The following is a 19967-nucleotide window of genomic DNA, read 5'->3' on the forward strand; positions in this document are numbered from 1 at the left end:
CTAAATAGGCTACATGAACATCAATTCAGTTTCTACAAAAGGTGCATCAGTTAAATACTTGTTCATTTAAGTCAAATTATGATTTTAAATACGCATGCTAACCAACCACTGATGACGCAACTGTGTTTACAAGTTTGCAAACAGGACAAGCCTGCTGACAGTATTACTCGAAGCTATATCCAAAACAAACACTCATTGTCGAGCTGCTTTTGAAGGCATCTACAGCGTGTGGAATCTGCAGCCCACCAAATCATGTGAATCAGCTTTTCCACGGGCGACTTTCATACGGAGACTCCCTGTCCACGCCGATTGGCTCATTGTTACACATTTTTCCTGACGATTGGTTCATGGGAGTGCGTCAGGTCTCAATGGAGCCTGAACCTTGTAACCAAGGGGTGGAATAAAGTTTACAGGCAAACTTTGACAAGAGACGCACATTTGGACACCTGGACAAGTGCACTGGGCTTAGTTACTGTTATACTGGAACTATGAAAAGTTTTAAACAACGACTTAAGAAAAACGAGGTAAACATTACTGACTAGATACAAATTTGACTCTTTCGAATAGCTTGTCAAGACTTTGGACCAAGCCCATAACATGTCCTGAAACTGAGTGTGTGTGTAATAGAATGGGACTGTGGGTGGTCAGTCTGCGTGGTTGTAAGTTGCTGAATTGTTTTGCTGAACTCCAGGAATGAATTGTTATGTTTATGGCTAAAGTGATAAGAACCATGCGTCTGTCTCGCGATTGTATCTTTAGAAGTTTTTATCGCTGGATTTCACCGGGGTTGACACTATAGGCTACGCCTACTTTGCGCTTGAGCGGTTGAGACAAGCAAAGATTATTTACTTTACTGTATTGTTGCAAATTTCAACAACTGTAGAACATTTCACAGATATTCTTTGTAATTTAATCCTAGGTGCTTGACAAATTTCTTTATTTTTCTGGTTCCTTTGCTGTGATAGACTGTAAGGCTATTTGAAATAACTTGGGGAAATGTCATTGTAATGCGGTCAACAGACCTGGAACTACTTCATAGTGCTGTTATTGAAAAATAATTTATAGTTTAGAACGTCTGTGAGCCCATTAAAATCAATAATTCAGCATTACCTCGCCATAAATTACATTATACAAAGGATGGTTCTAGTCTTGGATGCTGATTAGTTCATAGACTTTACAGCCTGTTGTATTTAACAATATAGTGGACATGTTCACTATATCACTGTTCAGTATAACAGAGTCGTTATTTAATTTCAGGAGGAAATATAAATGAATTTTGCTTAATAAAATAAGGGGTTAATGGCAATTGCTAGTGCTATACTGAACTATAGTGAAGGTTTCACATTAAAATATGATTTGTTTCTCATAGACATGGAAATGAAGCAAGTTTTAGGATTTTCAAAAAGAAAGTGTTCAATAGCAGAGCCAAACAAGACAATGATAAAAGTGATGGCGGTTTCAGTGATGGCTCTGTAGAGCTGTAAGAGAGTAGGTTGTGAAATTGATGGTATGAATATCTTATATTTGCCTTTGTCTCAGAGTACAGAATGGGGAAAGTATGATGAGCGTCTCATGAAGGCGACAGAAAATGGAGATATAGAGAAACTCACAGCCACACTCAAGAAAGGAACCAATCCCACCAAACTAGACTCAGAGGGCCGTTCTGCGTAAGTTCCACTTTCAACATGATGCTAAAAAAAATTGTATCCAATGTACAAATAGCATTTTTTTTATTGTCTTTACTTGAATTGAGAATAATTCTCCACCTAAGTATAATCTATATGTTATTCTATGTTTATGCAAAAAAAATAATAATCTTTTTGCAAAGACAACTCATTTTACTGTCCTTTATGGTTCTGTGCGCTACTGAGCTCATTCCCGGACTATGTTTTAAAGTGGAAGCTGAACCCCTCTATGAAAGGCTCTGGGATCAAGTGGTCTTGCGCTCTTTGATTGGACGTAAATCTCAAAAACAGTTCTCTATCCTCCCTGCTGGGACTCCTGTGTTTACTTCTGTATGCATTTCATCACACTTGTCTCTTGCCACAAAATAGCTTTTTAATAAAAGTGCAAATGTCCAGCCAGGGGAGGAGGGAAGAAATTTTGACAGCCCAATTTTTTTGTGCCCTCAAACAAATTTTGAGGCAATTTCACCCTTAATGCTATTTAAATCTTTCTTCAGCATTGGTTTACTCTTATATTTTACCCTCAAGGATAAGCTACCTGTTTGCTTTGTGGAGGGTTTTGTATTTTGTATTTCTTTCATGGACCTGCAGCACACTTCTCATGATAAATACTGGTATGTGTAAACAAGGAAAAACTAAGCACAAAAATAAATGTTGAAACATGAACCTCCAAGATGATTAGTATACTTTCTTATTAAGCAGTTTAAAGGTACACACACAAAAAAACGGAGTTTTCTCCTATAATGCCTTATGAGTTTGAAGAACACCTGACAAGAGATCAGAGACCATTCCTTTATACAGAATCTCTCCAGATCCTTCAGATTCCCAGCTCCATGTTGGTGCTTCTCCTCTTCAGTTCAGCCCACTCATTTTCTATAAGGTTCAGGTCAGGGGACTGGGCTCAGTGACACATTTTTGTGTTGATTCTGATGTTTGTTTTGGATCGTTGTCCTGATGGAAGATCCAACCATGGCCCATTATAAGATTTCTAGCTGAGGCCGTCAGGTTTTGATTTTTTTATCTGTTGGTATTAGCTAGAATCCATGATGCCGTGTATCTGGACAAGATGTCCAGGACCTCCAGCAAAATAAAATAGGCCCAAAACATTAAAGATCCAGCGCTATATATTTAACCGTGGACATGGGGTACTTTTTATCTCTGTTTGCACCAAACACATCTGGTGGGTTTGCAGCCAAAAAGCACTTTTTTTAGTCTCATCTGACCATAGAACCAGGACCCTTTTGAAGCTCCAGTCGTGTCTGACAACTGAATTTGGCCTCCTGTGAAACAAGAAGTCATAGCTAGACAATTTCATGATCCTAGTCACCCTGGTGTGCTAAATATGTAAATATTATTAATGGGAATATACTTCAGAGATATTTACTCCTAAAAAATTCTAGGGGTGTCAATAATTATGGCCAACTTGTTTTGGAGAAATATGTTTATTTCATAATGTGAAATAAACCCCCCTCCCCCCCACACACACTTTCTATTCTTTAACTTCGATTTTTGCTTCTTCTTTTTTAGAATGAAAGATCAAAAGGATGAACAATGCAGATTTATTTTTACAGCCATCTTTGATCATATTTACCAGGGGCGCCATTAATTCTGACCACAACTGTAAATAAGGCATGAAAGAAGTTCAGAAACAGGAACATGAGAAGCATAGTTGTTCCAGAGAGTAAATGTCTTCATAAAGCTTTCTAACATCAAAGGCGTATAACTAAATCATAAATGTGTGGCACAACAGTGCTCTGGTGATAATATGTTTATGGGAGGGTATTAAATATGGTGTGCACTGTGTTATGTAGCCTATAATTTTCCTGTTTCTTCTTTTATCTCTTCCGGTCAGCTGTTTTTAAAGGGGGTTGTATTAGGTGTGTCGGGCCTCATGACAGGATTTTAGTCATGTTCTGTTGATGTTAAATATTTCCTACTTTCCCATGTTTTTCTGGCAAATAGAATATGTATTTCCTTGCCTTAACCTTGTCAGTAAACATGATGGAATAAAAATTTCATTTTCAAATAGATTTTAAAAATATATTTTTCTCCCTTTATTTTCTGCTACAAAACATGTTCATACCCACTCCTACATCTTTTTTGATCTTTCTTTTGTCCTCTAAGCTCTAAATATTTCAACGTACAAGCTTCAACAGTTCTGGTGATCTAATTAACTCAAATGTATCATGTCTGCTTTGTGACTGGGCTCAAGGAGTGGTTGTGCCTATTTTCTGTTGAAACAGGCCTTGGCTGCTATGTTGTTGCATGTTTTTTTTCTCCATGTTTCTTGGGCTCTTAATACATAATCAAAATCACTGGTGAATCACTGATAAACTCACATATGTTATAAATGCATATTTTGATCTCCATTGAAGTATGATAGGCTATACATTAACCTGTGCAAATATCTGCATTAAATATACTTTATTCCTGTTGTAAAATAAAATTATTGACATTGAAATGAATGAACAATATTATTGATGTAATAATCAATATAATGCTTATAATGCAATATAATGCTTATATTTAATAAATTTACTTGTATTTTTTTTTTTTTTTTAAGGTTTCATGTTGCTGCTAGCAAAGGCCTCATAAACAGTTTAAATGTTTTCCTGGATAACGGTGTCAACTTGAAGGCTGTAGATGCTGCCGGTAAGACTTTCAGAAGTAATCACATTTCATGAACCATTTAAGTCATAATTCATTCCTCTATCTGAAGACCTGACCCTCCTGCTGTGGATAATCAACCAATACATTTTGTTTAAATGTTGTGCGGTTGTTCGTGCGTTAGCCTAAAGATAAGCTTAATTTAACTCGGAGCTCAAGCCGAGCCTCGGGTTCGAGCCTCCTCCAAGGACAGCAAGCCAAGTTAGTTTACTATTAAACTTGAAGGCTGAACGGGCAGGTGAACTTGTGAATACTAGTTAGCTTAGTATTCTGCTGTGGTATTGAAATTGGAATCGAGAATTGAGAAATTTCGCTGGTATCTATATGACAATATTTGGCCGAGATACAACTATTTGAAAATCTGGAATCTGAGGGTGCAAAATTGAGAAAAATCGCCTTTAAAGTTGTCCATTTATGTTCGCGATTGTTCTGCATTCACTCACAAAAATAAATGTTTTATATATGTACGGTAGGAGATTTATGGAAAGCTCTATGATCTTTACTTAATATCCTAATGATTTTTGGCATAAAAGAAAAATCGATCATTTTGACCCATAAAATGTATTGTTGGCTATTGCCACAAATATACCTGTGCTACTTGTGAATGGTTTTGTGATCCAGGGTCACATATTAGGTTTTGGTCATAATTGTGTTAAATAATCGTAATTACAATATTGACAAAAAATAATCATGATTATGATTTTTGACATAATCGATCAGCCCTGGTCTGAGATCACATTGAAAAACTGGGATTCAAAATCTATTCAAACCTTGAAATAAACAGAAAGGATTTCGATTTTCGCTAAACAAACAATTAAATAAGCAAATTTGTGAAATTGATCATGAGATTCCTTCGTACAGATGACCAAAATCATGAAGAACATGATCAGTGTGAACTCAAACAGTGGAATTCAAGCAGCTCAAGTGCTGCAAACAACGTTTCTGACTTTTAAACCTCAATGTATGTATGTTGTTCCTCTCTGCAGGGAAAACAGCTTTGCATCTGTCTGCAGCAGGCAGTCATCCGATGTGTGTGCAGAGGCTTCTGCAGGTACTGTCCAACAACAATCACAGGAAGAAAGACTAATGAGAAACCACATTGGAATGTCACAGTGTTGACGTATAACAACCCCTTTAGAGATTGCTCTGCCAAAGACCGCTCAATGCTTTCTTTTCTTTTCATACCCTGTTTTATGTTTAAAGCCCTTGCTTATTTGTTTTTTTTTTACTTTCTCTGGACTTTCCTTTGCTTTTGATCTCCACATGAAACTGTGCGCTTAAGGCAGGGCTGGAGCAATTTACTCCACTTTTTTCTATTATATAGCAACCATTCTTTTGCTCACAAACTCACCGTTAAGAATGCGAGGTGTGTTATCTGGTGTGGAAATGTGAATTTTCTTTCGTAAAGCTTTGATGTGAATGCAGCTATAATTAAATGCAAGTGAAAACGAAGGAAATGAATGCAAATGAGTTTCAACTGGCAGTCAATTGCATTAAAGTAGTGCAAAAGCAAAATAATTAAAACCATGAACAATTTAAAGCATTCAATTTTTTTACTTTTGATTGAGCCAAATTCTAAATATATATTTGCATTTATGATAAGCATGTGTTGAGAGGCATTTGTGCAATTTACATTCTTTTCAATGTCTTTCATTCTTTTTCAGTTTTCTTAGCTTGTTGAGCAGAGGAATATGTAAATGAACTTTAGCTGTAAAATAAATCATTGAAGATTTGAAAACTCAGAATGTATGATATTGGCCATATGCATGTTACATTTTTTTTTTTCCAACAGTGCAAATGTCCTGTTGACAGCGCAGACCTGCAGGGCCGTACAGCTTTGCATGATGCAGGTGTGTGGATTTTCCTTTTTTAAAATTATATTTATTTTATTAATATTTCATTTAAAGTCTGCGCCTATAGTCTCGTGGGCAAGTGCGCCAACATTTAGCGCCGCTGCGCTTCGTGCGACCTGAGTTCGAGTTCCGGCTCGTGGACCTTTCCCGATCACGTCCCCCCTCTCTCTCTCCCAACTCACTTCCTGTCTAGCTACTGTCCTATCCAATAAAAGGCAAAAGCGCCAACAAAAAAAAAATTCCATTTAGAATGTAGTAATTTTTTTCCCTCATAATTTATAATTCTACATTTGCTTTTGTTTCACTGACTAATCGACAACAATGTTTCATTTAAAGAATGTTTACAGTACAGTAACCACTGACTTCCATAGTATTTTTTTTTTCTGCTATGGAAGTCAATGGCTACTGTCAGCTGTCTGGTTACCAACATTCTTTAAAAAATCTTTTTTTGTGTTGAACAGAAGAAAGAAACTCAAGTAAATTATGACAGAATTTAAATTTTTGGGTGAACTGTCCCTTTAAGAACGAAACGTTGCTGTCTGTTGCAGGGAGACCTTGCATTTCTGCTATGTTTGGAACTATATTTGTTGCAAAATAGAGCAAAAGCGGTCAAAATTTACAATGTTGTGTCTAAAAATCAGGTTATTGTTTATTGAACTGTTGTATAAAATTAATGTAATATTTGTAATCGTGCTGATATTCGAGAAAATGGCACTCTTGCTCTTGTAATATTGATGAACTTATGTTATAAACACAGAATACAAGAACTCATGCAAGGCAATTCATATCTTGAATTTTGGGGGCATTATTATTATTTTAGTGACATTTCCGACCTTGCACGGCACTATTTTACATCAACACCAGACTAGCGTGCTTGTTGTTAAGCTTAATGGAGGACATACCACAATTTTGGGTGTTGCATGCTCAGATGCATTTTGGGTGTGTGTGTCAGATTTATTATCATCATTCTTTTCAGGCAAATCTTTCATTATGAATTCTTCAACTGCTGCATGAGGATGCATCAAGGACCGATATAATGTCTAGCTGTCAGAGTTGATTGGAAAATTATAACGTCTTGTGTCATGTTATTGTTTTTCAGCAAATGTAGGCTGTAAAGCCACCATCAAAATGCTCTTTGACAGCGGTGCATCTATTGATGCTACTGATGCAGTAAGTAAAATGTTTTTGAAAGAACAATTAATTTTGCACACTGTGTATATATAAGAAGCGATGTGAGAAAGTGAGATGTTATATCGATTTTGACACAGTGTTGCAATACATGTAAATATGTACCTTTTTCAGGACGGTAGATCACCTTTGTTGCTTGCTGCTAAGATGAGCCAACCAAGAGCATGCCAGTTGCTTGTGCAATATGGAGCACGCACTGTTCTTCGAGACAAGCAAAGCAAGTAAGGGAAAGCATTTAAAAATGATCTTATTTTCTTTTGTGCATTAATAATGATCCACAAAGAGTTTGCAAAAATCAAATATGCATGAGCAAAGTATCAGCCAGAAGAGGAAGATTACATTTTAAATTCAAATATATTTATATTCAGTTTCATTTTGTTCACTAATGTGAATCAACTTGCAAGAAAATCCGTCTTCTACAAGGAAGTCACCTGTTTTCTTTCCATTGAAGTGGCACTCATTTGCAGGTGTACACTGCAGAAAGCCGCAATAGGAACAATGCTGAAGTGCATAGCACACTTATGTTGCATTCATTCTCAGAACTAGTGAAGCTTCACTATATACATTTATTTGTTATTTATCAGCATTCAATGATATAGAAAGTGCAGCAAACAATTTTAATCAATATTTTAACATTTTTAGGGCTGCCAAAACCAATTCAACTCATGAGATTCATTATATGTTGAAAAGCATTACAATTATTTAATAAATAATATAATGATATAGTTCAGTATAACTCATGAACTGCTTTTGATGAGTCTTGAAGATAGCTTTTAAGCTTTGCAGAAATAATCATAAAGTTTGTTTGACCTTGAGTTGTGCTATACCAACTGATCAATAATTTATTCTATCTTCTGTTTTTCTGACTTGTTATATTTTATGTTCTGTATATGTGTGTGTTCTATCTAGGACTGCGCTAATATTAGCTTGTGAGAACTCCTGTAAGGAAGTGGTGGAGATTCTCCTGAAGACTAAGGCAGATGTTTCAGCAGTGGACATTTATGGCCATGATGCTTACCACTATGCCAGACTAAGTCAGAATCAAGACTTGATCACTCTTGTACAACATGCCTTGGAAACAACCACTAAAGGTAAAATAACACCATGTAATTTTGTGACCAGCAGTGCTTTTTTTTTCCAGCAAGGTAGTGCAAAGTGACAGTCTTGTTATCATTACATGTAGAAATTGCTGAACCTGCTCATGCAGGCAGCAGGTCAGTTGAGTTTTAAATTTAGATCCCATATCAACAATCACACTGTTATTACTGGGTAATGTCATGTAATTTAAGAGAAGTGTCTGAAAGATACAGATCCAGCTGTGCTCACATAGACTTCTCAGATTCTAACACTAAAAGCATCAATTTCTAGAGTTGACCAGTCTTTATTCCTTTTCCAAGAACTGTCTTATTTAAAGAGAGAGGCATATTCCAAGCAAATCAGCCGCTTATTATTAGAAGATCACTTGGGTCCCTGAAAGATGCTTTTCATGTAATATCTGCCATATCATGCAACAATTAAAATGCAACAATTAGTTAATAAAGTGATTGCCATGTAAATCAAGGCACATTCATGGCATGTTAAATATTAATAATAATAATATCTTTGTTTGAAATGTGCATTATGTGCTATAACATGCTATAACATTTTTTTGTTTTCAGCCAAAGAGACTGCCAATGTTTCACAGAAGATTCAACAGGTAACATTAACTTTTTGCTGACAATTTAACTCTTTGACGCATTTTCATTCGGATTCACAGTCAAGTTCAAGTATTTGTAATCCAAGACAGGAAAGGCAGTAACAGCAGACAAATAAGGTCATGAGTTTGCTGCACTGCACTCAAGTGAACTCTATCTATTTATTGATCTTACTGCCATCTAGAGTCTTAAATGCTAATCGCAGTGCACTTTAATTAGAGCCATCCTAATCTGCAGTCACTTGAGAATGATGATGGTGTGCTATGTCCATCTCTGCAATGATGGATATCAGTCGGATGAAATTCAATGTTCTTCTGCAGCTGTCGATGGAGATGAATACTGATACTCATGCTCATGTGAATATCTCAACCATACATGTGGAAATCTATAGTTTCTTACTTCTAACACATCTATTATAGATCCACCCTTCAGGCTATGTTTCAGTGATTTACTGTAGGGAGATGCATTTATTATTAAAGAATTGTTAGCGAAGTTATTGTGGAAATATAGATTTATTTCTATCTAAAGACCATGTCATCAGAGATTTTTGATAAGAATAGAAAGTTTTTTTTTTCTTTCTGAATGCACAGGCTAAACCCTGGACCAAAGCAGGATCAGTAAAGACGGAGAAAGCTTTGTCAGAGCCACCAACAGTGAGTTTCTTTAGAGGATGGCATTTGATTTAATTTGATTGACATTTGAAGTCTGTGCTATTAGGCAGTCATTTTGCTCTCCTGTAGCTGATTGTGATCAGTTGTGAATGTCATCAATAAAGGGTTGTGTCTGAATTACAGAAGGAACATGGCAGTCACTCCACTGAAGGTAACTTGGAATGTGTTTATATATAATGGCAGAACATCATGATTGCAATCAGTCATATCACAAAAGCTTTCCAGGTCTGGGTTCTGATATTTTAAACATATTTTCTGTTCCCTGAAGGAAAAGCTGCCAAACAAGGTCATAATCTGGATTCTACACAGGTATCCTGCCTAACCTGCCTAACCTGACCTGTGTCTGAAGAGTTTGCTTTATGACAGTGTCATTAAGTATTTTTAGGTTTAGTTAACTCCTTATTTTTTAAGTATGTGACCTTGATATCTTGCTCTCAGTTTGTCCTTTTATCAGCCATTTAAATTATTTTTTACATTAAGGTCTTCACCACAAAATCAGTCAATCAATCAATCAATCAGTCATTCGATTGAACAGTCAATCAATCAATCAATTAATCAATCAATCAATCCATTTTTAGTGTTTTGGTTAAAAAAATTATGTATGTGACTTTGATATCTTGCTCATGGTCCTTTTATCAGGCAGTTAAATTAAACTTTCCATTAACTTTCCATTATTATATTATATATAATGCAGTCAACCAAGTAAATTTGTATAATGTGAACCACTTTTTTTCTGACAGAATATAAATTGAATAGATTATAAATAGGTTATAACTTCACTTGATATCAGACTCAATTTATATCCCGTTCTCAACAAACTGAAACATTACAGCAGTTGATCTAAAATAGACAAACGAACGAGTATTTCTTACTTCAACATTACCCTTGTCAATTATTCAGGTCAGGCCTGCACAGTCAGCTCCTGTGCCAGTGAGATCTACTCCGATGGAGTTATTGCCCGGTGAGGTGGAGGCCCTTAGGAGAGAACTACGAGATGCACGGAGGAGGCAAGAAGTAGCAGAGGCGGAGGTGCACAGGCTGGACGCGGCACTGGCTCTGCGTTGTCAGGAATACGAAAGTCTGAGGAGGAGCAGCGAACAAGCTCTGCATGCGTCCCATAACCGATCATGGGAGCTGGAGGAGGCCTTGGGTGAGGTGCAAAGAAGGATGGCCGGCTCAGAATCCCGAGTGAGACAGATGCAAGCTCATCTAGTAGCCGTCAGGGAGCACTTGGTGGAAGAGCTGAGAGTCCAGCTTCAAGAAGTCAAAGGTCAGCGGGAGGCAGCCGTAGCCGAACTGGGGAGAACGCAGAAGGAGCTCAGCCAGAGCAGGAGGGAGGTAGAGCAGCAGAAGCAGAACCAGGGCTCCTTGATGCAGGAACTTAGCCGGCTTTCCCAGGAGCTGCTCAGCAGAGAAGAGCAAATAAACACACTGAAGACAAGGTTAGCAGGAATGGAGACACAGCAGGCTGAGACGTTGTGTAAAGAAGCTCAGACCCCATCAGAATGGTGCCCGACACATGCGAAGAGCACCATGACTGACCTCATCACGGAGACCAGCGAACCGAGCGTAGATCTGGAGAACTACATCAGCAAGGGTGAGCACACAGTCATAACTAGCTCACTGAACAATTCACTGCAACAGGCTGAAACCAAAGCTGACGAGGCTCTAAAGAAGTACCAGTGCGCCCAGGAAGAGAACCAGAGCCTGCTGAGAGAACTTCAAGAGCAAAAGACAGAGCTGGACACAATCCAGGAGGCTCTGAAGTCCAAGTTTGCTCCTGTTGTCTTAGTGGAGGAAAAGGAGAAAGAGGTGGAACGACTCAAACTAGCCCTTGAAGAGATGGAGAAGAGACAAAACCAGGCCAGTGTGAGCATCTCAAACACAAAAGAGGAGGGTGTTCAGAGAGAAGAACACAGGCAGCCGTGCACAAGTGAAGTACAGCATAACCAAGTATCTTCTTCTACAGGGAGTGACAGAGCAGAATGTGAAGTCACTAGAATTGCAGCGGAAAACGTGCAGCCAAGTGAAATAGAAAGCAAAAGTAGCACAACTGAGGACCAGAAGAGGACATCACCAGATCAAGTTGTCAAGGTTAATGATTATTGCTTGTATATTTATTATATTCATGACTATATTTTTTTTCTCACAGATCATCAAAGCATTGAGATTGTCCCAAAATCCAGATATCAATGCAGATTATATTAATAAACGTTTAATGTATAATTTTGTCATTTACAAGCATATTATTGAAATGTTTTGGAATGCACCAATACTAAAATTAAAATGAATTCAAATGATTGATAAATGTCCGATATTCAAATTCTATGCGTTTTTGTCTAAATAAATTAAGAAATAAAAACTAAAAACTAAAAAATAGTCATTTTAAATGCTACAAGTGCATTTAGGCATCACAACTTTATAATGTGCACAGTATAAAAAAATGATATTCATTTTGAGATTTGCCATAGATAACATTTTATTGAAGTGTAATTCAATTATTGATGTTTTTAAAAAATCAACTTTAAGTGAGCTTTAGATGGCAGCGAAGGTAATCAAAATATAAAAATATGGGGCATGAGCAATATCTCTAATATCAGCAAATAGCCTAAAGAAATTGTAAAAATGTAATTACATGTGTTCTCTATCTCAGTCATCAGTGAAGCATGAGGGACAGAGGTTGGCTCAGGTCAACATATCAGAACCCGTCGGCTCCTGTGAACCATCACAATCAGACCGCTCCCTCCAGGCTCAGGTCTACAGCCTACAACAGCAGCTAGAGGTTAGTTACTCACAGGTCGCTCTATTCTTTAGGGCTGTTTTAGAGAGTCTGCTTTGTTTAAGCTTTGTTAGACTTGAGAGGTCAGTGCTTTTAGTGCAAATTGGATTTTGATAGGATTCTTTAGTATAGGCAGAGTTGTTGAAAAAGAGAGACACACTGGGATTTCGCCGCCACAAACTTACACTGTCAACCTGTTTGATTGGGTTTAAGCAGGACAGATAGCAGCAGCTTGTTTATTTGCAGCAATTTTTGTAAATATTAACGATATAATTACTTTGTTGACTACATTTATGTTAGCATTTTTTCTTAATGGAGAGTTAATGGAGAACCAGCATTATTCATTTGTGTTTAACTTTGGAGGGAAGGTGGATTGTGTCTATAACTCCCATAATGTAAGCTCCTATAATTACAGTATGAATGCATTCATATTTTTCTCATGCTTTTATGGTCATATTTATATTTTTATATTAAGACACACACAAACACACACAGCAAATAAATGTCAATAAATACCAACAACTGCTCAATTCAACCCAAGAAAGAAGTTTGGTTGTGCAAAATAAACAAGGCAACCAATTCACTTAACAACACATTTTATTACATAATACATCCATGGAGAGGGTAGATAAGTGGTTCCTTCTGTCGGCACTCATTCTGGGTTTAATAGTTGGTTTAGTTTAAGTAGGAGAATTTTCCCAAACCATAAAGGAAACACTTAATCTTTCAGTTTATCATAAACGTTATTAAATCACCACATTTGGAGATGCGTGGTTTTCAATGGTATGAAAAATTGTACACTGAAAAGTAACTACTGTAGTACCTAAAGCCCTAAGTATACTTTGGCTGGTCGCGTTTTACGACGGCCCGTGCACTGTCCACATGACGTAATTTTCGTCATCAGGAGGGTCCGCGAACGTTTGTGTGCAGCCCAATTTTCGTGTCCATGTGGACGGTTTATGTACAACAGCACGTGCGAGTGACTTTAGCACTTGAAAACGAAGTCTACTGGATAGTGTGCATACGCAGAACGCTTCTTTTTTTTTTGCTCACAGCCAAAGGAGTATACTTTGAAAGGCTTGTGCACTCAACTGTGAGATGGAGCAGAACACAGAAAATGAAGTGTACGTGGGCCTTAAAGCTGTCACACAAGTGTAGTGGAGTAAAACGTCTGAAATGTGGAGTAAAAGCATAAAGTTACATTAAATGGAAATGCTTAAGAAAAGTACAGTTCTTGTGTAAATATACTTTTGTTACGTTTTACCACTGGAAATAGACCATGTCATATGCCTCAGAGGAGACTGGATCTTGAGTTGAGTCAAGCCTGTTGCTGTTAGAGAGAACTGGGAGTAGTAAGGAAAGCTCATACAGGGCACACCGTGCTGGTAACTTCACAGACGCAATTTTTGCACTCCCACAGAGTAATCACTCTCAGGAGACATGTTAACTTTCATTAAAGTACTCGCCCACAATGCTTTTACTGTAATCCAGCACTTTGACATGTATTGTACATTTCTAAATTAAATTCAAGTTTAAGCATTAATCATTTTTCTTTTGTAACTGATGGGAAAACCAATGCATTATGAACTTGTTCTCTTACTTTTATTGCCAGAACTCGGAAAAGCATTACAGACATGTGCTTTCAATATACCGAACACGGTTGCTCAGTGCAGCACAGGTAACATTTTATTATTTTATGATGTATATTTTTTTTATTATCTAATGTGCTTTCAAGAGTGAACCCATGAAAATAGCAGTGTTTTTGTTCTAGAAGCTATGGTCTTCTTTTTGCAGGGTTTCATGGATGAAGAGGCCAGAGTGGCTCTGCTTCAGATTGCCAAGATGAGAGAGTGCTGAGTGTGTGCTGAGCATTCATTGTGCATATGCATATATATATAGACACTACTGTTCAAAAGTTTGGGGTTGGTAAGATTTTTGTAATGTTTTTGAAAGAAGTCTCATATGTTAACCATGGCTGCCTTTTTTGATCAATTGTGAAATGTTGTTACAATTTAAAATAACTGCTTTCTATTTAAACATGTCAACATTTTTCTGTAATGGCACAGCTGAATTATCAGCATCATTAGTCCAGTCTTCAGTGTCATATGATCCTTCAGAAATCAGTCTAATATGCTGATTTGAAGAAACATTTCTTATTATTGTCAATGTTGAAAACAGTTGTGCTGCTTAATGTTTTTGTGGAAACCGTGATACATGTTTTTCATGATTCTTTTATGAATAGAAATAACATTCTAAATGTCTTTACTGTCACTTTTGATCAATTTAAAGGCAGGGTAGGCGATTAGTTCCAGAATTTTTTTTGTAATGCTGGTTGAAAGTCTTTTCACATCCTGATAGTGATCACTAAGTTAAGTGGTCTAAATGTATTTATATGTATATACATATTGTCTGTGGAAGGCGTAGGACCATAAATGTTCATCCATCGTACAGACATCACACGTCATCAGCGTGTTTCATATCATGCAGAGTTAGACAGACGTCAGTCACAGAGCACCGCAACAGAAACAGAAGTGTGACGCTTTACTCCCTGCTGTACGTGTTCATATTTTGGAGGAGGCGTGGCTTTGTAGAGTGCTCTGAATGGAGCTTATCTTATGCTTTCAAAGCGAGCTCGCTATTGCTAGCCTCTCTGAAAATTACCTCCCCTACCTTTAATACATTGTTACTGAATAAAAGTGTTCATTTATTTCTGTAAAAAATACATTGCTGACCCTTAACTTTTGAAATGTAGAGTAAATATATACATTACACTGTGTCTACAATGGACATGACGAAGGGACCATTGTAAATCCATTGAGGTCCAGCTTTCTGGACCTAATCGGTGGAGCTAGGAGGTCCAAACACACCATAACCCTCACCTTAAACCTAGTATCCCTAAACCGATTGTGTCCGGTGTAGACATGGTGTTAATCACTAGATCTTTAACAGAAAACAAAGAATCAAATTTGGTGTAATTTAGGTTTATTTATGTCCCCCTTTCATTAATCAGTGTCTTGTGCAAATTAACTGTTGCTCTTTGTAACAAAATTAAACAAAATATTAAACATGTTGAAATATATACACTGTAAAAAAAATCTCAACTCATATTTTGTTTTCTTTTTTTAGGCCTTTTTGAGTTTTACTTGTGTATATTTGTTTTTGGTTATTTATTAGGGGTGTAACAATACATCGATATAAATGATATATATTGATATATTGATCAAATGACTAATGATGCGATGTATGTAACGCGTAAAAAAGAAATCGTCTTTATTTCGACTCTCCACATTTTCTCATGTCCATCTACAGTATGCATTACCGCCAAACGCATGCATTCTCGTTTAACTCACCTGTCAGGGCTCGAAAATAAGGATTATTGCAAAAGGACCTTACAAAATCTCACATTTTTAGGGAATTATCATGCTTTTCACTTTAGAATACTGCTCCAAATAATTAGTAATTAATTCTGAAAGATTTGATATGCTAATACTTGAGTCATTACTAGTGGGTTACCAACATCTTCACTTTAGAATGAATTATACATTATGCCTTGTTCACATTAATTATGAACCTGTATAGTAGTTCTTAATAGTCCTCTGGAAGGTATGAAAAAATTAGTAGTTATTGATTAGCTAATAGTGGACTACCACATTCAGCTGAGTGCCATTACTTGTGCGTTAATCAGAGTTTCTTGTTAGTCAATAGTAGTTAGAATGTTAATATTGCGTATTTCATTAAAGGGATAGTTCACCCAAAAATGAAAATTCTGTCATCACTTACTCACCCTCAAGTTGTTATGAACCTGTATGAGTTTATTTCTTCTGTTGAACATAAAAGTAGATATTTTGAAGAATGTTGACGTCCAAACAGTTGCTGGCCCCCATTGACTTTCATAGTATTTTTATTTTTTTTGTACTATGGACGTCAATGGGGGGCAGCAACTGTTTGGATACCAACATTTTTCAGAACAAACTCAACATAACCACGAAACTCATGCAGGTTTAGAACAACTTGAGGGTGAGTAAATGATGACAGAATTTTTATTTTTGAGTGAACTATCCCTGTAATGATGGAACAGTCAGACCTTTTACAAAGCCGCGCCGTGCTTAGACTGCCCTCTTGTGTTCTGAACACACGGTTGTCTTTTGATGAAAATGCTAGGGGATTTTGTTCTCTAGGGTCAATATTATGCTGTGAGAATGAATAGAGTGGTGAGTAATATTGTTGTTTCCGCCGTATGGGTTGTTTCACTACATTAGTTAAGGCTGCAGGATTGCGAATGACTAAAGAAACGTTATCAGTATGATTGTGGAAAACTGTAAATTTCTTGTCTATTACCGCCCATTGCTACTTATACCAACAACGGAAATAAGCGAAAAGAGAAGAAAAGCCCAGAGACAAGAAGCTCCAGAGCAACAGTTCCAATCTTCTTTTATCTCTTCCTTGACCAAGTGACATTGAAACCAAAATGTAAGACATTCAAACTGATCAATCAGCAGATTACAGCTTCCCCTGCCATACTAAAAGTGTGACAGTTAGCAGACCACTGATGCACACACACCTGGCCCACAGGCCTTGATCACTATCAGCACCTCTTTGCTTTTATTTTAAATGGCCCTTGGAGGGGGTTGGGACAAGAAAGCAAAAGTCTTGTGTTTATTTTCATCCTTACACCACCACAGAATACAAAAGGTAATTGTGACTCTTTATCTCACAATTCAGATTTTTTACAATCGTAATTGTGAGTTTACATTTTGCAATTCTGACTTTTTTCCTCAGAACTGTTATTAACTCGCAATAGGCCTGGTTTCACAGACAGGGCTTAGATTAAACCAGGATTAGGTCTTAGTTTAATTTGGACATTTTAAGTAGATTTTATAAATGCACCCTAGAAAAAAAAAATCACAGGTGTGCATTTTGAGACAAAACAATGTAAGTGACATATTTTAAGATATGTCAGTGCAAGTTGCTTTCATTGTTAAACAGCTTAAACATGCATTTTAGTCTGGAACTAGGCTTAAACCTCATCTGTAAAACAGGGAGATTAAGTCAAATTCTGAGGGGGAAAAAAGTTGGCTCACAGTTCTGATATTTTCAGTGTGTGTGTAGAAAAATTCAGACTTAATAACTCACAATTGTGAGTTTATACCTTGCAGTTTGGAATTCATCCCCCGGTTTCACTGACAAGGCTTAAGCCTATAGTTTCAGACTAAAATGCATGTTTGAGCTGTTTAACCTGAAAGCAACTTGCATATCTTAAAATATGACACTGGCATTGTTTTGTCTCAAGATGCACACCAGTAATGTTATAGGCACGTTTATAAAAGCAACTTAAATGCCCTAATCCTGGCTTAATCTAAGCCCTGTCTGTGAAACCGGGCCTATAACTTGTAATTGCGACTGCAAGATTATATCTCACAATTCTTAAAAAGTTGCAATTACCTTTTCTAATTTTTATTCAGTGGAGGAAACAAGCTTCCATAGCCATCTCTGATGTCCTGAAAAATCATATTACTAAGTGCTATTAATAAGGTGAAAGAATGGACATCTGTAAAATGGAAAGATTTTTGTACTTAATGAAATCTATCCCTTGGTCTTGGCGGGGGAAAAAAAAAGATTTTCTCAGTTGTGCATTTTTTCCAAGAAGAGACCTTACAATAAACCCTAATATACAGACTCCACAAATACTCAACATATGGTTTTGATTTTAGCACTCAACAGAAAAAATGAGAGACTTGTTGTTAAACATTGACCTCAACGCAGTCATCCATCAAGACTTTTATTTGTGCTAATACGATTTATTGTCTACACTGAGGTTTGGCTGAGCCTCACGCTTGCACAGACCTGCTTTTTTTTTTTTCTTCTATGAACTGACTGTGGTCATTGTGGTTTCATTCAGTTTCTTGGCTTGGCTGTTCATGTTGTAGCTACAGTTTATCAAAGCTCATGACATTGAGAAGAGCTTTTTGGCGCTGCATTAACGTTTTATTCCTCTGAAGATTTTGAACAGGAAAGGAACATAATACCCCATTAACTTTGAAGGAACCCTGCCCCGCCCCGCCACATAAAACCTAAACCCCCCTCCATCCACCTCAATTTGTTCACTTGAGACCTACTTCCCTTCCCAGCTATTATTGTGTCTCATATTTAATAGAGGAGTGAACCACAACATTGGTTTCATGTTTTGTCATTTGTGGTCTGATCTGCCTAAGCCGTTCTCGGTAATTACAGTGAATACTTCTCAATGTGCTTGGAAATTTTTCCTTTAATCAGATTTCCCAAAGTACTAACCAGAACCAGATGCCCCCTTGGTTTGTCTCATATTACTGTGTGCTTAGAGATCACATCGTAGTGATCGCTTTTAACAATCTGCTAACAAATACTGACTGCTGACGGGCACACCTCTTCCCCTGAGGGACTCTGAGGGGGCCTGACCGCTGTAAGTAATGCTGATTTTAATGCACTGGTCAGATCCTTTTGGAAAACAAGAAGTGTTCAGAATCCAACTGGTCTTAACCTTTTTTTTTTTTTTGCAATTTCACCATGTTCATCTTTTGGGCATTATAGCATTCTTGGTCTTGCTGTAGTGTACCCTTACATTTTTGTCTTTGTGTAGCTAACTCAAGTTGGCTTCACCTTTTCCTTTTTCTTCTGGGTGTTTGGCATTTTCCCCGCTCCACAGTGCTAAAAACTCATTATCATTGCTGTAAGGCAAAACAAAAGTTATTTATATTATTTCAAATGTATACATCATAGTAATAGTTGATGGTCATTAAAATTCACAAGTTAATTTAAACAAATGAAATTTAAGCTATGCTATGGAAATCATGTACTTATGGGAATCAACATTAAGAAAACTGGAAATGACACACACAAAAAAAAGCTAAAGTAAAACATCTGGACATTTTACAGTAATGGGAATTTGGGGGAATTATATAAATTATTATAGTCCCCCTGTAGTCAATAATTGTAACCCCTAAAACTCACCTTTGATCACTAAAATGACATATTTAAATATTTTTTTCCTTGAAATAAATAAAATCGTTGTGCCTTAAAATAGCTTTAATGCAACTCTACACCCTTGCCTCATTTAGTATACGCGGTTCTATGAATATGCAAATTAGCCCCGCCTCCACTCACTCACACCAGTGCTGCGTTCCAGTCCAAAATTGTCATGCCCTTCACTCGCTAACTTCCCTCCGTCTCGTTCACTCGGATGTACGTCATTGCTTACGATGCACGAGTGCCCACTACTGGCGGAAAAGTTGAAATTATTCTCTTCAGGTGCTTCGTTGATATCTTTATATTCTGTTTTGACCTTATTTTTCAACCTGTTCCAATTTTTCTGTTATCTATGACGTTTTGTGAACTATTACGTCTCAGTATTTGCAGCGGAACTGCCAAATAAGGACATTGACTTCCAGCCCAAC

General features: G+C 37.0%; 1 protein-coding gene across 1 annotated transcript; it reads left to right on the forward strand.

Annotated features, from left to right (window-relative positions):
* Positions 1-194: 194 nt before the first annotated feature.
* uacaa (uveal autoantigen with coiled-coil domains and ankyrin repeats a) lies at positions 195-15082 on the forward strand. The gene is made up of 16 exons (XM_079874074.1): positions 195-524; positions 1540-1667; positions 4249-4337; positions 5339-5403; positions 6145-6202; positions 7305-7375; positions 7508-7614; positions 8303-8484; positions 9052-9089; positions 9678-9740; positions 9882-9909; positions 10027-10067; positions 10659-11852; positions 12412-12540; positions 14150-14215; positions 14332-15082. Exons 1-16 carry the CDS (start codon positions 489-491, stop codon positions 14392-14394), a joined length of 2358 nt encoding a protein of 785 aa, XP_079730200.1. The 5' UTR covers positions 195-488; the 3' UTR covers positions 14395-15082.
* Positions 15083-19967: the final 4885 nt, after the last annotated feature.

Source organism: Squalius cephalus, assembly GCF_949319135.1.
Source record: "Squalius cephalus genome assembly, chromosome: 6".
NCBI lineage: Eukaryota > Metazoa > Chordata > Actinopteri > Cypriniformes > Leuciscidae > Squalius > Squalius cephalus.